The sequence below is a fragment of the Rasamsonia byssochlamydoides genome (assembly GCF_041956645.1).
Source record: "Rasamsonia byssochlamydoides strain NRRL 3658 unplaced genomic scaffold VTN77scaffold_124, whole genome shotgun sequence".
Classification (NCBI taxonomy): Eukaryota; Fungi; Ascomycota; class Eurotiomycetes; order Eurotiales; family Trichocomaceae; genus Rasamsonia; species Rasamsonia byssochlamydoides.
The window spans coordinates 2129-21941 of record NW_027192507.1 but is presented as its reverse complement, the minus strand read 5'-3'; the positions used below and the strand labels follow the sequence as shown (position 1 = coordinate 21941).

The following is a 19813-nucleotide window of genomic DNA, read 5'->3' as shown; positions in this document are numbered from 1 at the left end:
TGGGGGGGGGGGGGGGGGGGGGGGAGATGTTGTTGGTATATATGGATGGGTCCTTCGCAGTTAGTGAGGGAGGGAGTCGTGGTGCTTGGTAGGCTGATGAGTTGGGCTAGGTACTGTACCTGTCTATCTAGGTACTCAGTATGCATGCATGACCTCTGGATATAAACTGCCTTCAATAAAGAGTTATTTGAATCAAATCTATATGACCTTCCTTCTAACATTGAACTGATGCTTTTTCATCATCGCGTTTCGTTTCTCCGTGCTCCAAGGAACCACATCCCATACCTGTGTTGATTGCTGCAACCCTCATGGTATTTCCCTGAGACTCAGTCGTGTAGTGTATACACACACTTTCACCCAGTTCAACAGAACATCGGTAGCAAAGGCCGAGCTCCATGGATTTATGCATTCTCATGATCATCCAGCGTGCTGAGAGTCGAGACTTGACTCAAGGTCTTGCCAAGAAGAGGAGCGTGGTGAGTAAGTATCTACCATAATCAATTGCTCTGGCGTGAGGACTCAATTCGTTACCTCTGTGGTCGTCAGCAGACCAGTGCTGATCTTTTGGAGGTGCTCGTCATATCCCGCTATACATAAACGAGGTACTATATGGTTTTCCTGAGAACAAGGAAACAATTTTAAATCGCTCTGTTTGTGCTTCCCTGCAAGAACTACAGTATGTAGGCGTGGACAGTATGTATGTACTGTTTCCAATCTGGGAAAGCCCCAAGTCTCAACCAAAAACGGAATAGCCTGTCCCAGCCCTATTAGGATTTAGGACCCCCCACCGACGTCATCGATAAGCTTGCATCCAGTACACTACCTACCTAATTTAAAGAAGTCATCCATCCACCCCTCACCTCTAGACTATTGACCCATTTTATTTCCTCTATTCCTACAAGAACAATAAAACATACAGTACTACACATTTAATTGATATTCCAACTCTTATTCATTCATTCATATTCACCACCACCATGCCCCTCGTCGTCCCCGGCATCAACTCCTCCATGGGCAACAACAACAACAACAGCAGGTCCGAATGGATCAACAAGCTTCTGGGGAAGAAACTGACGGAGTCGACGACGGATGTGAATGTAGCATTCCCCCCAGCGCTCACCTCCACTCGTAGGGAGAATTTTTGACTGACTGACTGGATGGATGGATGAATACCACAATGATACCTAAATGATCCCCGATACTGATTCGATGCTTCTACCAACTAGTGCTTCGCGAAGAAAGACCTCCCTCCTCTCCACCGCGTCCTCAAGCGGGGTGATGTCACGACGATGGATTATCAGCCTGATAGGTATGTTCTCTCTTTCCTTCACATTTCACCTTACTTGGGTATAATCTCTTGATATTGGAGAGTGATATTTTTTTCAATCGCGCAACCTAATTGGTCTGATTTCATGTGTATTCTAGACTCAACATCCATGTCGATGATGATGGGACGATTAGGGACGTTAGGTATGGATGAGATGAGCGATCGTCGATAATGATGACAAGGCGAGGCAAGGCAATGATGGTGCTTGCTTATTGTGATGAGCAAGTGGTGGGTGTTATTTTTCTGAGAGAAAGATTGGTCATATTATCTTTGAAAGTCAGAAGGGATCATAGGTATCATTCTTGCTACGCATGAGAATGATTCTTATGTTTGTGTGTTTTATATATACCTGCTTAAATTGATCGCAACTTGTGTATGGAGGACTCTTTTCCGGCTTTTTACTGTCTTTTCTCCTTTGCCGAAAAAATCATCCACTTGTAGTGAAAATCTGATACCGACTTTTACAAAGGGAATAAAAATACATTTGTATTTCATTGGAATAAAAAAAATTTTTTTTATCTCATTAGAGTAAAATATATTTCTTCATCGTGTAATGCTTCATAGCTAGCATACATGGTCATAACGATCGGACGCCACCATCATATCGTGCGCAGCTAGTACATTAGTCGTGCCATCACTCGTGAATCACAGATGGGGACAGACATTAGTATAGACATTAATAATTAAGTAAGGATGTATATTGTTCAAGATAATGTTGAAATTGGGTCATGGTTGTCCATTCCCCATTGGACGTCGACGTCCAGAACTCAAGGAGTAACTCATGGAGCTTCCGCAGAGAGCTTCCGTTCGAGAGACGGAGAGATCACTTGGCAAGAACCGCGAGACAACGCTGCGACTGATCAATTGCCAATTGATTTCTCAATCTCAGGAAGTTTGTCCTTCTCACTCTCCGTTTCGCTGTGCGAGCTCTCCTCTTCTTTACCACCCGCGTAGATCTTGCGTGGAACGTGGGTGTTGAGTTCGTGGTCATAGTTGCGCAGGGCGATGACAGCAATCAACCCCACCCCACCGACCGCCACCGCAGCATAGTACACGTAGGCATATGCCGCAGCGTAGGCATCAGACAGGGCCTGGGTCACAGCAGCCTCAATCGCCGGAGTGATGCCAGGCACGCTCGCAAACGCGGACGCTGTACCCGCAGCGATAGCGGTAAACAAGTCAGTCAGGGATGATTCCGGCAAACCGGCGGCCATGGCCGCAGCTGGCACCATGGCGGCGATCTTCTCAGGTGCCTTGTTGTCAAGAATGGCGACGAAGACCGTAGCCATGATGGAGCCGACCGCAGTTCTCATTGCCATGACAATAGCTGACAAGAGTTAGCAGGAAAACTGAAACAACGATATGGGTTCAACAAAACATACAGAAGACGGTACCCAGATCGGCATCATCAGCATCCATCTGGACCAGCATGGCGGGGATCAACTCAAGTGCTCCAGCCGGGAAAGCGGCCAGGAAAGAGAACGCAGCACTCTGGCCCTTGTTCCCACTGTTGACAGAAGCGAGAGCACCACAGAATGCCGTAGACACGCTCATCATGACCAACAGCTGCCAGCGGACATTCTTGATCACGTGGAACGTGGCGCCAGAGATATAAATACCACTCTGGATACCGAATGCGATAGTAGTCTACAAAAGTTAGAAAGCGTTCAGTAGCCAGCAGTTACTGAGGCATTTCGATCGCGACTCACCGACAACCAGGCATTAGTCTTCCAGTTGGAAGAGTTGTAAATGGCGGAAACCTCTGGTTCATATCAGCACACGTAATTTTCATGATCTTCTTAGAGCAAACTTACGCGACGGCCAGATAATACTCATTGAGACGTACAAAGTGCCGGCCACCGAAGCGATGATGATGAGACAAACAAAACCCCGAACATCTTTGAAGAGATGCATGGGCACCAGAGGGTTTGGAACGTTAGAGTAGATTTCTGAGAGGGATTAGCCCGGATTCTCTTTCACCAAAACCCGCACTTGCAAACTTACCCCACAGAACAAAGATGACCAGGGTCACTCCTCCGACAATGACGAGAGAAAGAATGGTCGGCGAGGTCCATGGCAGCGGCTCTCCACCTTATACACAATCAGCACGGGTCATCAAGTCAAGAGTAGCGATACTCACCCCAAGAGACACCGAGAAGGAAGAGGGCCAATCCAGCAACGAGAAGGAAGGCTCCCACAAAGTCGATGCGCCTGAACTCTTCACGCATCGAACGGCTGTCGCCATGGAGCTGCTTGAAGCTGGGAGGGTGATAGAAGATATATTGCAAGATGATAGTCGGCCCCATCAGCATCAGGAAGATGTAGTAACACCATCTAAAACCAGTTAGCATCGAACCTTACGAGGAAGAAAGAGAAGACAAACCTCCAGTTGGCATAGTGCACGAGAGAGGCACCTGTAACATGTAAGCTTGCTGGTCGCTACAAGAGAGCTTCAGTCATCATACTGAGATATGCGCCAAAACCGGTGGGTATAATGGCGGGGATGACGCAGATCGCGACACCCAGGAACTTGTATCGGTTAGGGCAGATCTCGCCACAAAGGAGACCATAGCCTGAAGGCGTCGGTTAGCAATCATTTAACAAATGTGCGCAGCAATTGAAATTTAGAACTTACATGTGTGGACACCACCACCCAGTCCCAGTAGAACCTGGAAAAGCGGTTAGTACATGCGAAAAGCCTTGGAGAATTTCGTAACGAACGTTTGCGCCAATCAGGGTGTTCATGTTCTTGGCGGTACATGCGATGATGCCTTCGCGATAAAACCGTTAGTAGTGATTTCCTCCACGGAAGCGGGACAAATACCTCCAATGAAGCCAATGCAACTGGCTCCGATAACGAACCATCTCCTGCCAAACTTGTCCGAGATTCGACCGAAGAGGAGGATAGAAATGGCACAGCAAGTGGACCAGATGATTGAGAACAAGGCTGCATTGTCACTGGGGCCTGCAATCCGTAAGTCACTCCGCATGACAAATTCAGGCGTGATATTACATACCTATGTCTGCATTGATATCTGTCAAGATAGCGGCAGGTGGAGAGAAACCCCAGTAACTGGCAGTGGTAGCCAATCCAATGGAAAAGACGGCACCGAGGGTGGACAACTGCGTCCAATATTTGCTTCCCAGGGCTGTCTGGTCCGTGGCGAGGGCATTGGACCGCTCGATATCTTCAAGTTGACCGTCGTCGGCGTGCTCATGAGCGAGCCGCTTGAGGACATAGGCACTGTCGCCTTCTTGAGCCATTGCAAAGGAGATGCAGGAGTCGTCACACAGGAGGCACGGTGTAATAGATTGGTGGCACGGTCGACATGAAAGAATTCAGCGCTCCGGGGGCTGTTATAAACCCCAGGACCTGGGCCAGCCATTATCGCGTGGGAAAACAGCTGGGAACACCGGCTTCTCGAAAAGGCAATCGGCGACAAAGATTCCCCAACCAGGGTGTTAGCCAGCTCCCACCGTTATTGGTTACCGGAGGTAGAGTTCATGCTATCCAGAAAACGGGGTCGTCGAACTTGCAGGGGTTGTTCTCTCGGTACTGTGGTCCCCATGTTGTTCATCTTGATAGCGGTCGGCGTTCGGGGTCCAGAACCAAAAGAGAAAGGACCTGCCTTAGGACAAGCCATGATTTCGATAGCTCTAATCGACTAGCGATAGTGACAAGGCCGGGCCTACGGCCACCTTGCTCTCCAAAAGCACGTGGCTTGAAGGAAAAGTGATCTGCAAGTGTAGAGAAAATGTCGGTGAGAGGGTCTTTGCCATGTGAAAAAAAAATCTAACGATATGACGATAAGAAATGGGGTGATTGATGGCGGAGAGGGAGGACCCTGTACAGATTAGCGAGGATGGTCCGATGGAGGTACTCCTTACCTAAGTGGGTAGGTACGTACTCCGTTATGTCCTCCGTATGTTCCTTCTCCATCCGGACAATCGCCGTCCGCAATCAAACAAGACCACGTGCTGGCCATCGGAACACACTGCAATGTGCAGAGAACTGGCCATGGAGAGATTAGAAAGGGGTACCACGCTGCCTTGCTTGGCAAATAACAAGCAGATAACAGCGGCAATTGCGGACCCTTAGATTGTGCGTCTTCGTATGTTCGCTTTTCGCCTTGACTTTCAAGTTTCAAGAGAGCCCTTTTTTTTTCTTGTCATCATCTCTCGCGATTCAGAAGATCTTCTCCCCACTTAGCTCCTTCACTTACTTTGACCATTGCAGGGGTGTTACCAAAGTTTGGGATTTTAAGGCCGTGCCTACCAGACAGAAGGAAGAGAGTCCGCCTGGCACAGACTGTACCTACTCTTTAGCTGCATCGAAAGTGTCATCCTATTATTGGCCCCGTTTTTTCAGTAGCGTGTTAACACAACAAAGTTTCCCTCGACAACTTCAGCGGCCTGAGCAGAGAGCCAGAAGATCTAGAATTTGAATGCTTACAATACCAGCAACAGTAATACTAGGATTATACCTAGCTAGCTTTGATATCCCGTTGCAAAACTCTATCGCCCTTAGCGATGGTCCTTGCGGTATGGCAGATCATCTGACACTGATTTTAAAAGGGCCATTGATATTAAGGATCATTCAAAGGTCCACAGAGGGGTTGCTGAAAGATTCCCCAGGTTGTCTGGACACGAGAGAATTCTTCACTCTGAACCACCAGAAGATCCATTGATAATATCTTCATTAAGATTCGGCGTGTGTGCTCGGAGCTACGTGGTTAGACTTTAAAAAGAACACGATTCTTGTTGTAGACTTGTAGGACGCCTCCTTCGTGCAGACCAGCCAATCACACCCCATTTGTGGACTATATCAAAGCAACTAAAATCCACCCACCAGGAAATCCATGTCCTGATTTCTCCTGCATGAAAAGCCCTCACCATGCGGAGCCGCTCCACGCCCCATGGACTTCGAATCAGCTAACTACTAGTGAACTAGTCCCTTTAATGGCGTGAAGAAATCCATCGTCGTCAGCCTTGGCAATTGCATGACTCTCCAACAGAGAAGCAGGGAATTACCCCGCCCTTTCTGCACCATCTCGTTCCACCATGAATTGGTGCCAAGTTGCCAAACCGTCCACCGCCTGTTTCAGATCATCTGAGCGTATGATCTGATAGAGCTGGGGGAAAGTATTTCTACACCCTGGATCGCACTTCTGGTTCCCTTTTTCCTCTCCTCCAGGATCAAGAATCCCCTGGAAATCATACTTTTACCTCCAACTGTCTCGCAGATATCAACCACCGTCATCATGGCTACCAACGGGACTATCACCCCCGAGCTGCTCGCCGAGGCGAAAGCCAAGTTCAAGGAGGATGGATGGTGTGTGGTCCCCAACGTGATTGATGCCGAGAAGGCCAAGGAGGTGCTGGACCGCCTCTGGAAAGCCAAGGAGGAGAGCGAGCGCCGAGGCGACCCTACCCGTCTGGAATGGCTCGACCCCAACGAGAGCAACGTCCGCGTCTTCTATCTGATGGAACTAGACCCGATCTTCCGGGAATTGATCCAGCACCCGGTCGCAATCGAGATGGTGCAGGCCGCCCTGGGCAAGAATTTCCTCATCTCCAACTTCACCGCCAACATCGCCCGCCCCGGGTCCAAGTCCATGGGCCTGCACTCCGATCTCTCCCTGCAATGTCCCGACCCGTGGCATTCAACGTGGGGTTTGAACGTCATCTGGTGCCTGACAGACATCTACTATGAGAACGGAGCGACCCTGTACATCCCCGGCAGCCACCACTGGAAAACCAGGGCGGATGTGCCTCCGGAGGAGGAAGCGAAGAAGATGCTGGTGCCGTTCGAGGCCAAGGCGGGTTCCATCGTGGTGATGGACGGCCGTCTCTGGCACACCTCTGGCTGCAACATCACCAAGGACGTCGATCGCGCGCTCCTGTTCGGAGCATACAACGCGCCCTTCCTGCGGGGTCAGGTCAACTGGGCCGTTGGTCTTTCGGAGGAGACAAAAGCCACGCTGAACCCGCAGCTGAGGGAGTGGCTGGGAGTCAACCGGGACGGCAACCTGGGAGTGGTGACTGGTGTGAACGATGTCTTTGTAGATGGCAATTCTTATCCTGCCAAGGCTTATTAATGGGATGGTGATAGTGATGGTTTGATGGATGATGCTGAGGAAATGAGAAATGTTCGAAGGGGGGCTGGTTTCCTTGCTTTGAATTTATCGGCAGATGCCTCAGTGATCGTGTTGCTATGATTCATAATATGACCCCTGAATGCTAACAACATCCCTGTTCATTCTTGCATCAAATCCCGATCATAACCCTTGTTCATTGCTTGTATCGAGTCCGATAAAACACCCCTGTTCATTCTTCGTAGGCTACTGCATGGCTGGTTGACTGCTTCTGCAACCTGTTTACAGTTTGGGCATCATTAGGAGAGATTGAGGGGCTGGCCAGGAGGGCGGACCGCGGACCGCTGCCGATGACGGGATCGCCATGGATCCAGTATAAAATAAAGTTCACGCCAATTCCTGGTGGATTTTAGCATCTTTTAGCATGAAGAAAGCTGAAGAAAGCTGTTGACTACGCCTTATTGGAGCATAGCCAAGAGCCAGTCTCAGCGTCCGAAGAGCACTCCGGCCCGAGCAGGCGGTACCTCATTCGTCAGAGCCCGACGCTTGCTGAGCTGGCCAAGCGGCTAAACGGCGGGAAGGCGACGGACCGCAGACGGATCTTAATTCCTTTTCAATTAAGACTTTGGAGAAGGTCCATTTGACAGCTGTCAAAGCGGCCTCGGGTATCTCCCCACCGCGCGCCTTGTTGGGCATTGGACTATTTACGTAGGGCGAGGAATCAATTCGGCAATCTCCCCCTTCCCCATGCTCTCATTTGTCTGTTGACTCTGATCCCGTGATTAACGGACTTGACTAGGTAGCTCGTGGGATCCTCCCGTGAAGAGGCGAGACGGGACTCGAGGCCGGCAACAGCTAGCCACACACGGTATGCGGTAGCTTCCTCACTACCGCTGATCGTAGCCGCAAACATATTACGGCATGCCGCTAAGCCGTTAGTCCGGCCGTTGAAACTCTTTTTCGCCGTCGACATGGGCTCGCAGCGGACGTCCCGTTAAACTTCCTGCGCCGCACCCGTGTGCAGAAATCGGGGAGCTAACAGGCTGTCAGTCACCATTTCTCTACTCCGTACTTCGTATTGTTTTGAAGACTGCCTCACTCAACTGAGTTTCAGTCGACGCATTTCTGACGAGAAAAGATATCCGTCCGGAACGCTGATCTGCTCCAGAAAAGGCATAAATGCAATAATAATATCTCCAATTATAGACGGCACCTGACTCAGCAGGAAGTCTGGCCTACGCGGCCCTCAGGCGCTGTCTGAGCTGGTCGGAGATCGACATCGCAGGAGAGAAAGGATGGTCTGTGAAATTTGTCATTTAGACACCTCATCCTCTTGAATTGCATGCTAGAGACGAGGTTTGTCTGACTCCGTACGCAGCAATACCTTCCGTCCTCTGTCCTCTGTAGCTCGAACTCTTTCTAGGGAAGGATTACGAAGGCTTTACTAGTCAAACTTACCTTGGGATCGCCTGGTTGGGAGACGCCAAAAATCACTAGTCACTTGACGAGGGAGCTGTCGAGGTCATTACCAAGCTTTTAGCCGTTCTTTGCCCGGCCGCAACTGAATTTCGCGTTCGAACTCAAGAGTTAAAGTTCAGAATAGTCTGTAGAGAGCATAGAAGTCATGCTCCTGGTCCTGGCGTCTGGGATTTGTAGTTCAGTCCAAGTCAGACAGCTAGTGCTGCATTGTGCCTGCGGAGAACGTCCGATTGACATCTTTTCCCCAATAGCGACTCTTGCCAGTCATGGTAAAAAAGCGATAATCAGTATCATCGCATGAAGAATCTGACAATTAACGTTAGTCTACCGTTGAAGATGGATGAACCAGGGTCTCGACCTTCCGATCGGGATTGGTCTGTGATGCCGTCGGGATGCTGCTCCGTACCCAGACCAGACGGTCAGACCAGGCGGGCACAGATACCCAAATTACTCCGTACACTGACAGGTCGAACTGCACCTCAACCAGCGTTCTCCTGAGACGATCGCCTTGCTCCATGTTTCATGTCCTTATTCAACTCCTGCCTCCAGCCTCTTGGGGAGGCGCATGTGTAGTTCGGTTTATATAACGATATAAGGGGTTTCTGTCATCCTTGGGGCTCTCTCTCTCCGACTCCAGAGGCGACGTCAACGCTTTTTGCATTGTCTTCTGAACCATCGATGCCTGGGTAGCAGCAGAATGGCCATCTCAGACAATTTGCAGCCCTTGACATGGGCAATCACAATGCCCTTTGTCGTCATCACGGGATCCACATGTCTGCTCCGGTTCTACTCTCGATTGTACATCTCCAAGTCGTTTGGTATGGATGACTGGTTTATGGTTGCTGCATCGGTTGGTGTACCTTTCCCTATCATTTCCAGAGCTCAATCTGATTTCTGGGTTCTTTTGTCTAGATAGCATGGCTCGCCAATCAAGGCATCTTGGGACAGATGATCATGTTTGGAGGAGGAAGGCAAGTCGAGACGATCCAGAAATAAACTTACTCGAACTACTGGCAAGACAATGAACTGACATTACCCCTCTGATCGCCAGAGTGGATGCTCCGAAGGAAAACATTGCGAAAATCACCTTGGTTTGTCTCCCCACCCCGATCGATCCGGTGTAAATGTCATTTTCCCCCCCCACACTGACAAGGAACAGCTGCTTTTCATCATTGAGTTCGTTTACATCCTGTGTCAATGGCTGATCAAGATGTCGTTCTTGACCTTCTATCTTCGCGTCTTGAGCAGCTCCAATTTATACAGAAAGCTGGTGTTTGCCGTCATGGCATTCACCACCTGCCAGACCATTTCAGTCTGGTTATTCTACGCATTGCAGTGTATCCCCTTGGGTGCCTTCTTCAACCCAGCCGCGTATCCGGATGCGAAATGTATCCCGACTCCGATCACTTTGTACATTCCCGCGAGTCTTGTAAGTGGTCTGCCGAAATCTACATATATGTCAGCCACCTGACGCCAAAGGTGATCTAGAACGTCATTACGGACTTGCTCATCTATATCCTCCCCATTTATCCTCTGTGGGTTCTCCAGATGACCCTCAAGCGTCGTATCGGTCTGATTCTCTGCTTCACCGTCGGTGGCAGCACCATCCTAGTGTCTCTGCTCCGCTTCATCGTGCTCGTGCAACTCGGCAGCGGCTCGCGAACAACCTACGTCTACGGATCGGTCGATATCGTCACGACGATCGAGCTGTGCACCGCCATCATAACCGCCAACATGCCGTCCCTCCGGTCCGTCTGGAAGAAACACGTCTCGGGCACCCTGGAAGAGAGCAGTGAAGGGAAACCCTCCCGCTACGAGCTCGGAACCGTGTCGCAGGCGCGGACTGGCCGCAAGCCTGGCAAGGGCAGCGTGGTGCTGGGGTCGCAGGCGGGCGACGGTGGCTCCGAGGAGGAACTGTTCAAGAACGGGGACATCATGGTCAGCACGCAGTTCAATGTGACGAGTACCGAGACCCGTGCAACGGACCCGATGCCGAGATCATACTACAAATTCTCTTCTCAGAACCCTATGTAGATCTGACTACCTACCTAGCTGTCTGCCTCCCTGACGACCTGACTGCCCATAGACTAGACTGGTTCAATGCCTGCACAAAACGTGCTTCTACCGCCTGGCGCTGGGGGCGACCCCAGTCGAGGATGAGTATAGAGATATCGGAGTTGATTCCTTTCCTTTTCCTTTTCCCCCTTTTCTTTTGCTTTATCCAATTCCCCTTCCTTTCTTTCTCCGTTTCTTTTCTTCTCTTTTCTCTTATCCCTTGTAAAACTAAAAGTACAGTATATACCAACAAAATTATACCAGCATATCGATTACAATTCTGTCGGAGCGTTCAGGGAGCTTGCAATCTGGCTGTGAATGAAGCCTGCAGCTAAGCTACCCGGAACGGAATGGGCTTTTTTTTTTTTCAAAAAGACTATTTTTCTGTTCTTCGCCCATCTTTCTTTATTCTATTTTTTTTTTAATAGAGCAGTCGTTAGCCTCTCAATATTATTTATTATTATCTCCTTCATGAAGTCTCCGACACACAGTCCACATACTCAATCCGTGAAAGTACATACCTACTGTACAGGGTACAGCAATGAATAATTGATTCAAATGGCCCCAGGCACAGTAGGTTAGGAGTCCGTACGCAGTCTACAAGATATATATATATCGACCGACCTAAAGAAATAAATACCCATTCGATTCGACGCTTGTCAGAGTCCAGAAGTTGAAGTTCCAGCGAACGCTGTGACCCATGATGAAGCCAACCGAGAGATGGAATCCAATCGACCCGGGCTTCTAGGTTCTTACCTAGGCTTATAATCAGCCAGCCTAGATTCTCATGATTTTTTTTTGGATCTTCTCTAATCGGGAATGTTCCTCTTTTTTTTATTTTTGTCAACTAGGAGTTCTAGTTTCTAGTCAAGTCAAAATTAGATTGATCGTCTTTATTGTTTGCGCTGACAAGGCTGTGTGCCCAATTGCATCTATCTATAAAGGGGAGGCGGGGGAGGGGAATAGATATAATAAAATAATTAATTCATCGCAAGTCTGACCGCAGTGTTGATTAATGACTCTAACCATACTCCGTATATACGACTGTAGAGAAAGGGAGTCAATTCAATGTGGAGTCCCAGGATCAGGTCGACAGCATTGTCATAACATGTAGGGAGACCGGTCAACAGGCTTCCAAGAAGGAGGTTTGTATTCAGAAGGAGGTTCCTTAACAGATTCAGGAATATCTTGCAAGATATTAATGAATTCAACCTCTCATGTATTCATATATGGGATGAAGAGATTTTGAAGCCATGATATGCCAATCTTGTCTGTAGTCCACCCATTAGGACTTTTCTTAATTCTCTAGTTGTGTGGTAAGGCTGGATCCTCATACCAGGCCTAGAGATGAGTCTTCCCTTTGAAAATAATATATGGTGGTAGTACCCATCCTGCCAAATTGACTGTTTCAATAACTGTCACCCATTCCTTATTCCCAGGCTGTAGAAGAGGCGGACAACCAGATGTCTCTGCTCCAGTAACTACCTTTACAGTAGCAATCAGGCCCATTACAAAACCCATCTCATCAAAATTGTAGATATCGTCTTCAAGAATGCTGTATTATTGAATAGTACTTCATATACGGTTAAACCATTCACTGATAACCTTTGGATCCTTACATTTGGTACGCTGATAGTTATATTATCATAAATATTGTGTTTTAAGCTCCTCATGGCAGTTAATGAAGGTAGAAACCCAGTTCTTGCCAACATGGAGTTGAGAATCTGCCAGACTGCACTCAGAAACAAAATATTGGCCATATCTTGTACAGCAGCTGGCCATAGAGGCATTCTCTGCCTATCCTAAGACAATATCCATTGTAGAAGTGTCTCCTCCTTAGTAATTGTCAATTTATGCCCATTTGGACGTTTTTCAGTCCTTGTAACCCTGCCATGAAGATGGTGAATTAGAGTAAGGTACATCATAAAGATGCGCTGCTTTGCGAATAGTGATCGGATTATCGCAATTTTTTATAGCAGAAATAGCTAATTGAATTCGACCTTCTTGCTGAACCAAATTTTTTGAATTTCTATGCGCTTTTGGTGGCATGGCGACGCGTTGAAATTGGTAGAATTATATAGGATTCGCGTGGTGCGGTAAGTGGTTCGCTCGGCCGGGAACTACGTTATGTAATCGACAGTCGATCAGGCAACCCCGCTGCATCCTGTCACGTGCAAACTAGCCAGATTCGGCAGATTCCAAACGAACCCGACCAAACTCCGTCGAACATTCCCAGCCTCCTGCTTTCATCAACCTACCGCGTTGATAAGGGAGACAACCCGCGAACGTGTTTCACAACACGATCGAATCAATCCCTTGCAACCGTTCATCGCAGCTTGTGCTCACCATGCCGTTCATCCTCGCCCGCCGTGGGCGGTGCGTCTTCCGGCAGCTCAACCTGCGCGAGACCCTGCCTCTCTCTGTTCGTGTCTCTCTCGTCCCGAACCATGTTCGACGTGTCGTCCAAATCGCAAGTAGTCGTCCCTCCCAACTGACCACGGCTGCGGGCTTGCCAAAGGGGATCTTCACCCGCACATGGGCCAATTCCTACGCGACTACTACAAAGGCCAAGAAGACCACTGCCAAGGCCAAGGCTAACGCGACCAAGGCTAAGAAGGCAAAAAAGAGCTCCAGCTCGAAGAAGAAAGCGCCCAGGGGTCGCAGACCGAATAAGGAATTGTCAGCATCGGCGAAGGAGAGAAAGGAGAGAAGGGAACGGGCGGCGGAAATTCGCAGACTGAAGGAGATCGCATTGAAGGAGCCGAAGCCTCTCCCGGTAACGGCCTTTACCCTCTACATCCAGGAAAAGATGAAGGGGAAGACCGGACAAATTGGGAAGGATGAATTCCGTGCGGTAATCTCAGACTTCAAGAGTCTGTCTGCTGACCAGCTTGAGGTTCGTAAAAGCCACAAGTTTTCCAAGGGGTGCTTGCTTGTCTAACTCATATATCTGTTGCAGCCCTATCAGCGCCAGGCAGAGGAGAATAAGGCGGCTAATGCCGCGGCCTATGAGTCCTGGGTGAAGTCTTACACGCCTCTCCAGATTCGGCAGGCCAATTTCGCCCGCAGGAAATTGGCCAAACTTACCGAGTCTTACAAGTATCACATTAAGATGAACCCGATCAAAGACGACCGACAGGTCAAGATGCCGAAAACCCCTTACAACTCTTACTGTAAGGAGCGATTCCAGAGTGGTGATCTGAAACATATGTCTATCACCGATGCCGCCCGCCGCATCACCGAGGAGTGGAAGGGCATGACCGAGCAAGAAAAAGAGGTGAGATTTCGCCATCCCATCCGCATCGTCTTTATATTCTTGGAACTGACGAGGCGAACAATCACAGAAATACAAGAGACTTTATCAACAGGATGTCGAGCGGTACGTCCGAGAATATCGGGAAGTCTATGGCGAAGAACCATCCTATGCGAAGGACTCCCGCACGGAAGCGGCAGCCTAAGAGGCCCGAATGAACAACATTCACGAATGCTAGTTCGATATCCGTGATATCAATGTCTATTGATCGGTTTCTGTCTGTCTTTGGCAGGGCCTCTCTATATACTTGCTGGAACCTTGCTCTCCCTTGTGTGTATGGTCTAGGCTCGGGCTGTTTCCTGCTGGGTATTCCGTATTGTCTTGTTGATTCTTGTACTCGTGATGTATCTCTACTATGCTTTTCTATCGGTCTAGAGGTTAATATGGATGGGATGCTGTGGGCTATTATTCCCCGCTCTCCGCTTTCATTTCAGAGAGTTGGATGAGTGGGTAGTTAGAGATGCTAGGCAGCAAATGTCACGATATTGTTATCACCATGATATCGTTAGAGTCCAAGCCTGAATAGGATGGAATTCTGTATCCTATTAATTAGTCTTATTAGTCAGTTGTTACAATATTCCTCTCCCCCCTCCCCTTCTCTTGTTGGAGTTTTTTGGAGGGGTCGATCTGACTCATGCGGGGTAGTAATTCTATGACAGAAATAGAAAAGTGTAACTATTATTCACAAGATCCACCCATCCATCCTAAACTAGACCTCCCTCTTCTCCTCTCTCACGCAGGCACACAGTCTCTCTGTGCATCGCATTGACCTAATGCCGGAAGCTGCTGAAAGTTTATTACCACTGTAGATCCGTCAACACTATACAGCTGGTATAAGGAATAAGGGATTACCTAGGTACCCCTAAGGTACTCTGTACTCAGCTGGTAGGTACCAGGTACTTAACACATACACCTATGTAATGTACAGAGTACTTGATTTGGAAACAAACGTTGTTCTCCAATTTGTGGGTCCTCTACTGTACTCCGCACATATGGGTGCGAACTGCAGTGCTTCTCCCGTGCTCAGGTGGACTAACGATGATCATCATGATCATTTGAATTATAATTATATATTTTTCAACCTTGCCAGGCTGATAGGGTAACATCATTTCTTTCATTAGCTAGGAAACATATTGTCAACCTTTAATTTTTATCACTACTTTCATTCTTATTTTATCCTGCTTTCCCAGCTGTGGGGTGCCTTATTCTCAAGACTTAGGCTTCTCCCAAAAAAAAAAAACATCCGATGTGAAGTGCATGGTAGGACAGACAGCAAATGATGCAGCTTGGAATGTCAGCCAACTTTTTGGGATGAGAATGGATAATGATGACTGTGTAATTAAGAATTCCAAGTTTGATACTATATATTTGATGATCTGAATGGCAAACCAGTAAACGAGTGAGATACTGTCAGATATATATCTAGATTAAAGAATCGTGATTGCTCAATATTTTGGCGGCGCACCATGTCTACTCCAGTCATTGCTGCAGTCTGCTCAGGAACATCGCAGAGGTTCCAAGGTTGGTTAGACGCCCTGTTCCGTGGTTCGCATGCCCAATGAGAACCCCACGGCGACAAACTGTCAGCGAGACATCTTGACGCATTTTGTCGAGCAGCAAGCCATCGACACCATTCAGTTAACCCTCGATTCGATATTTTTCATTTGCTCATCGCGTTTTGCTCCGCGAATATGACTCCGTTCGCAGATCCTGGCTGGACAGACACATCTGTCTCGCAGAAAAGGCCGGCGCGCGTTTCACGCGACTTGCCCGTGTAAGGCACTCGAGAGTCGAGACAGCCCCCAGGCTAAGCAGCGACCAGATGAAGAACCATCACGACGACTCCACGGGTTTTGCACCGGTGGGCCAGCGGAGAAGAAAAGCGACTCGCTGCAGCCCCACGATTGGAAGCTTCCCTCCGTATCACACACCAGTCCACCACCCCTCCGTCGCCTGTGAGAGGGTGCCCAGTTGAGCTGCGAATGCACATGGAGGGCTGTCCCTCCAGCTCGCGAGTTGAGTGGCTCCTCGCCCGGTTAGGATAACAGGGACCTCGCCCAACAGGTCGACTCGGACCGTTTGCCTTCGATGGGTGAAGAAAAATACCTAAAGTAAACAAACGCTTGACTCCTTCATCAGGCTGGCATATGGAGGAGAGTCATCAAAACAGAATCCTTATCCAGCAGGGGGCCATCTTGGCGTGAGTTGGAATGAAGGCGTCTTGCTCGTGACTGTCCACTATTACCGGTACTACTGCACAGCAGATCAAGTCGCAACTGGGGGCTGTTTGACCGGTTCCCGAATATATGTCGTGCTCCTTTCGCTTCTTTTCTTAAATCGACCAATTTTTGCTTGAATTTACGATTCGATTTTTTAATCTTCTCTCTTTTTTATCTCTCATTCTACTGGATTCCTTTGAATGCTCGATCGCAGCAACGGAAGGGACTGATAATATTAGTTCAACTTATCCTACTCTTCCCGACGGCTAATCCTAGCTTCCCTTCCCTCCATCACCCCGCCTCCCGCAGCGCTGAGCGCCTTTCCTGCTAGGGCCCGTCTGATTCCTGGATTCTGCGAGACGTGAGGATCAAATAATACGGAGTAGGTATTCATTCTCATCACGGCTTACGACTTTCACCACGGAGGCCTCAACCCTGCGTCCGCCGTCAATAAGTTCAGCTAAGATCGCCGTGCTCGGAAAGCCCAGGTGGCACCGTGGTAGCCGACGCGGCAACGACGGGACGTGCCTATCGATACGTGATAAAAGCTGATACACAAACAAGTCTGGCCGCTCACGAATCCCGTTGCAGCACTGCGCTGAGTGGCTTGTGCCTGCGTGATCTCTACCACCGAGGGTGGTCCACCCACCCCCGTTGCTTGCCTTCCATCGCCATTGCTGGCGACGTGGTTGGCCGCAACTTCCCAGCCCCCCTTACTGCTCTGATTGCAAGCTAACTAGCTCATCTGCTTACAGGGCCTTCTGTAGGTAGGTAGTCGAGTCGCTGTTATTAGTGGTGTCCGGAGATCGCGACCAAACAAAAAAAGTCCAATTGAGAAATCTTCATCCCTGCCATCCTTGTGACTGGCATACTCACATTCCGGTTGACGGGCAACCGAATTGCGAGCCGCAGTCCTTTATTATTGACATTTTCTCAGACACGATCTCAACGATTTTCGCCGCTATTCGCCTCCTGTTCTTACCCTTGCTTACTATTCGCTCCATTGATTTATCCTTGCTGTCGCACCCTGTCACTACAGACGCACCTACCAACCCCATATCCGCGGTTCCTGTAGTTCTTTCCTACCAGCGTTTGGTCGCGTTGTCGCAGTTAATGGTTCGATCGAGTTGGTTCATTGAATCTGGCGCGGATATCGAGTTTTGATGCACACTCCACCGAATCTCAGGCAGATTACTTACGTCCGCTGACGCGACAGACCGCCGCCATCCATGAGCGTGGCCTCGTTTCCGGCAAGCGAGTCTCCGGATACTGGTATTCCCCACCGACATGGAGGCCGTATCTCCTACACAGCTCTTCAGCTTAGACGGCCAATGCTTCCCGTCTAGATATTCTATCGGATTGGGAATGAATGCGGGCAGGACCCGAAGTTCGGACGAGAAGTACAATGGGAGAGATGCGACATTCGGAAGCATGCGATGGAGAGAGATGGATGCTGATGTCGGGCGTAAGAGTGAAGGGATGTTTGGAGACAGACGAAAATCGAGCACGTCAAGCATGGTACGCCCCTGTCCTGTCAAGTTGTTTTCTGAGCAAATTGCTGCGGTCATGTGCGTTGCCATGCACCATCTCGTGGCATTCCCCCGAGGTCGCCATTGACTGGCCAGCTCGGCTGTCCTTTACGGCGATTTGTATCGTGCTCTTGGTGTTATCATGACGTCGCCCAATGGTCCTGCTTTGCTGTCATTCTCATTCGATGGTGGTACTAACTGGTGCAGTCGCCGTTTCAGTCTACATCGTCTCAACTACCCTACTTCAGAGCTATGGCTTTGATTACCGAGTTGATTATGCAATGTGCAGAGCCCGCTGGTTATGGCGCACCGCCCCCATCGTATGATGAGGCTCTCAATGATCTTCCTCCTGATTATTCTGTTTCCCCGGCCCTGGCTGAGGCGAGAACCTCGGTTCATGATTCAGCCCCGTCAAAACCGGCGTCCAGAGTTGGCCCAGACCAGTCGAATTCCGTTGATAAAGTCTTAATCGACTTTGAAAGCACATCCGGTTTCCGGGAGCACGCCAACAAAAAGAAGAAAGCCGCCAAAAAAGCTGCTCAAAGCAAAGGGGCTAATGATGGCGACGAGGGTGAAAAGAAGGAGACCGAGGAGGGTCAAAATGGTGACGGTGGTCCCGGCGATGGTGGGGCCGATGGGGGGAATGGAGGAGGCGACGGTGGAGGTGAGGGAGGAGGTGAGGGAGGGGGTAATGGGGGTGATGGTGGCGGCGATGACTGGGATGATTGGACCACGGGCGGCAATAAGAAAAAGAACAAGAAGAAGAAAAGGAAGGAGGAGGAAGAGGCAGAGAGAAGGAGAAAGGAAGAGGAGGAGAGGAAGCAAAAAGATGAGGAGGAGAAGAAGCAAAAGGAAGAGGAAGAAAAGAAAGCTGCAGAAGCGGCGGCGGCGGCGACGGCTACAAACAACCTTAGCTGGGCCGATGAAATGAATGACGCGAATCCGGACGATGCATGGGCTGGATTTGCAACAGCGGGCAAGAAGAAGAAAAACAAGAAAGGAAAGGTGATAGATATGCTTCCTGCAGCTATATTGAGCAAGAATGGGCTGATTTCTATCTACAGGCCGATCCAACACTGCCTCCCGCAGCGGACCCGCCCGCGGACACCTTTCAGGAGATCAATCTCAATGATGGTGCTGCTGCACAGCGTGACTCGAGTTTCGACGCCCCAGCCACCAAAACATCAGGAACTGGATTCGGCTTTGGCGTGTGGGGAAAGTTGTGGAATACTGGCAGCAAATGGGGCTTTGACTCCCTTGGTGCAGATAACGACGCCACAAAGAATGCAGAAGAGGAGAACAATGACAACCCGTGGTCTGTGGACGGCGAAAAAAAGGACAAGAAGAAGAGCCTGACGAACGAATTCGAATTGGGGGATCTTGGAAATTCTGCCACTGCAGACGTTGGCCTCGGCGGCAATAACGCGGCAGCTGAGGAGAAAAAGGAAGAAGATCCCTGGGCTGGATTCGTATCCGTGGGCAAAAAGGATAAAAAGAAGAAGAAGGGCGCTGTCGAAGAACCTCCCAAAGAACCGGAGCCTGCCCCTGCCCCGCAGGAGCCGGATCCGGACGATGACTGGGGGATATGGGGTACGGAAAAGGACAAGAAAAAGAAGGGGAAAGCAGATGCTGACGATCCTCCGGCATCAGCTACGACTCCGGCTTCGGCAGCCAGTCCTGGACCTGCGTATGACGTCTGGGCAGCATGGACCAAGAAAGACAAGAAGAAGAAGGGTGCCGTGACTGAAGAACCTCCTCCAGCAGATCCGCCAAAAGAGCCCGAACCTCCCCCAGCC

At 49.5% G+C, this 19813-nt stretch overlaps 6 protein-coding genes across 6 annotated transcripts; 4 read left to right on the top strand and 2 right to left on the bottom strand.

Moving 5' to 3' along the window:
• Positions 1-977: 977 nt before the first annotated feature.
• On the top strand, positions 978-1480 carry VTN77DRAFT_1377 (uncharacterized protein; the record flags this gene model as incomplete). The annotated part of the gene is made up of 3 exons (XM_069417101.1): positions 978-1097; positions 1227-1309; positions 1426-1480. 3 exons carry the CDS (start codon positions 978-980, stop codon positions 1478-1480), a joined length of 258 nt encoding a protein of 85 aa, XP_069272943.1.
• A 707-nt stretch (positions 1481-2187) lies between these two features.
• VTN77DRAFT_1376 (uncharacterized protein) lies at positions 2188-4591 on the bottom strand (the record flags this gene model as incomplete). Its single annotated transcript, XM_069417100.1, has 12 exons — positions 2188-2654; positions 2710-2974; positions 3037-3089; positions 3142-3276; positions 3332-3418; positions 3468-3661; positions 3711-3741; positions 3793-3900; positions 3963-3996; positions 4049-4098; positions 4152-4292; positions 4345-4591. The coding sequence occupies 12 exons, from the start codon at positions 4589-4591 to the stop codon at positions 2188-2190; spliced, it is 1812 nt and encodes a 603-aa protein (XP_069272942.1).
• A 1997-nt stretch (positions 4592-6588) lies between these two features.
• On the top strand, positions 6589-7425 carry VTN77DRAFT_1375 (uncharacterized protein; the record flags this gene model as incomplete). The annotated part of the gene is made up of 1 exon (XM_069417099.1): positions 6589-7425. One exon carries the CDS (start codon positions 6589-6591, stop codon positions 7423-7425), a length of 837 nt encoding a protein of 278 aa, XP_069272941.1.
• Positions 7426-7947: 522 nt separating this feature from the next.
• VTN77DRAFT_1374 (uncharacterized protein) lies at positions 7948-8395 on the bottom strand (the record flags this gene model as incomplete). The annotated part of the gene is made up of 2 exons (XM_069417098.1): positions 7948-8122; positions 8214-8395. The coding sequence occupies 2 exons, from the start codon at positions 8393-8395 to the stop codon at positions 7948-7950; spliced, it is 357 nt and encodes a 118-aa protein (XP_069272940.1).
• A 1203-nt stretch (positions 8396-9598) lies between these two features.
• Positions 9599-10935, top strand: VTN77DRAFT_1373 (uncharacterized protein; the record flags this gene model as incomplete). The annotated part of the gene is made up of 5 exons (XM_069417097.1): positions 9599-9751; positions 9814-9857; positions 9953-9992; positions 10061-10330; positions 10390-10935. 5 exons carry the CDS (start codon positions 9599-9601, stop codon positions 10933-10935), a joined length of 1053 nt encoding a protein of 350 aa, XP_069272939.1.
• A 2368-nt stretch (positions 10936-13303) lies between these two features.
• Positions 13304-14414, top strand: VTN77DRAFT_1372 (uncharacterized protein; the record flags this gene model as incomplete). Its single annotated transcript, XM_069417096.1, has 3 exons — positions 13304-13852; positions 13916-14233; positions 14301-14414. 3 exons carry the CDS (start codon positions 13304-13306, stop codon positions 14412-14414), a joined length of 981 nt encoding a protein of 326 aa, XP_069272938.1.
• Positions 14415-19813: the final 5399 nt, after the last annotated feature.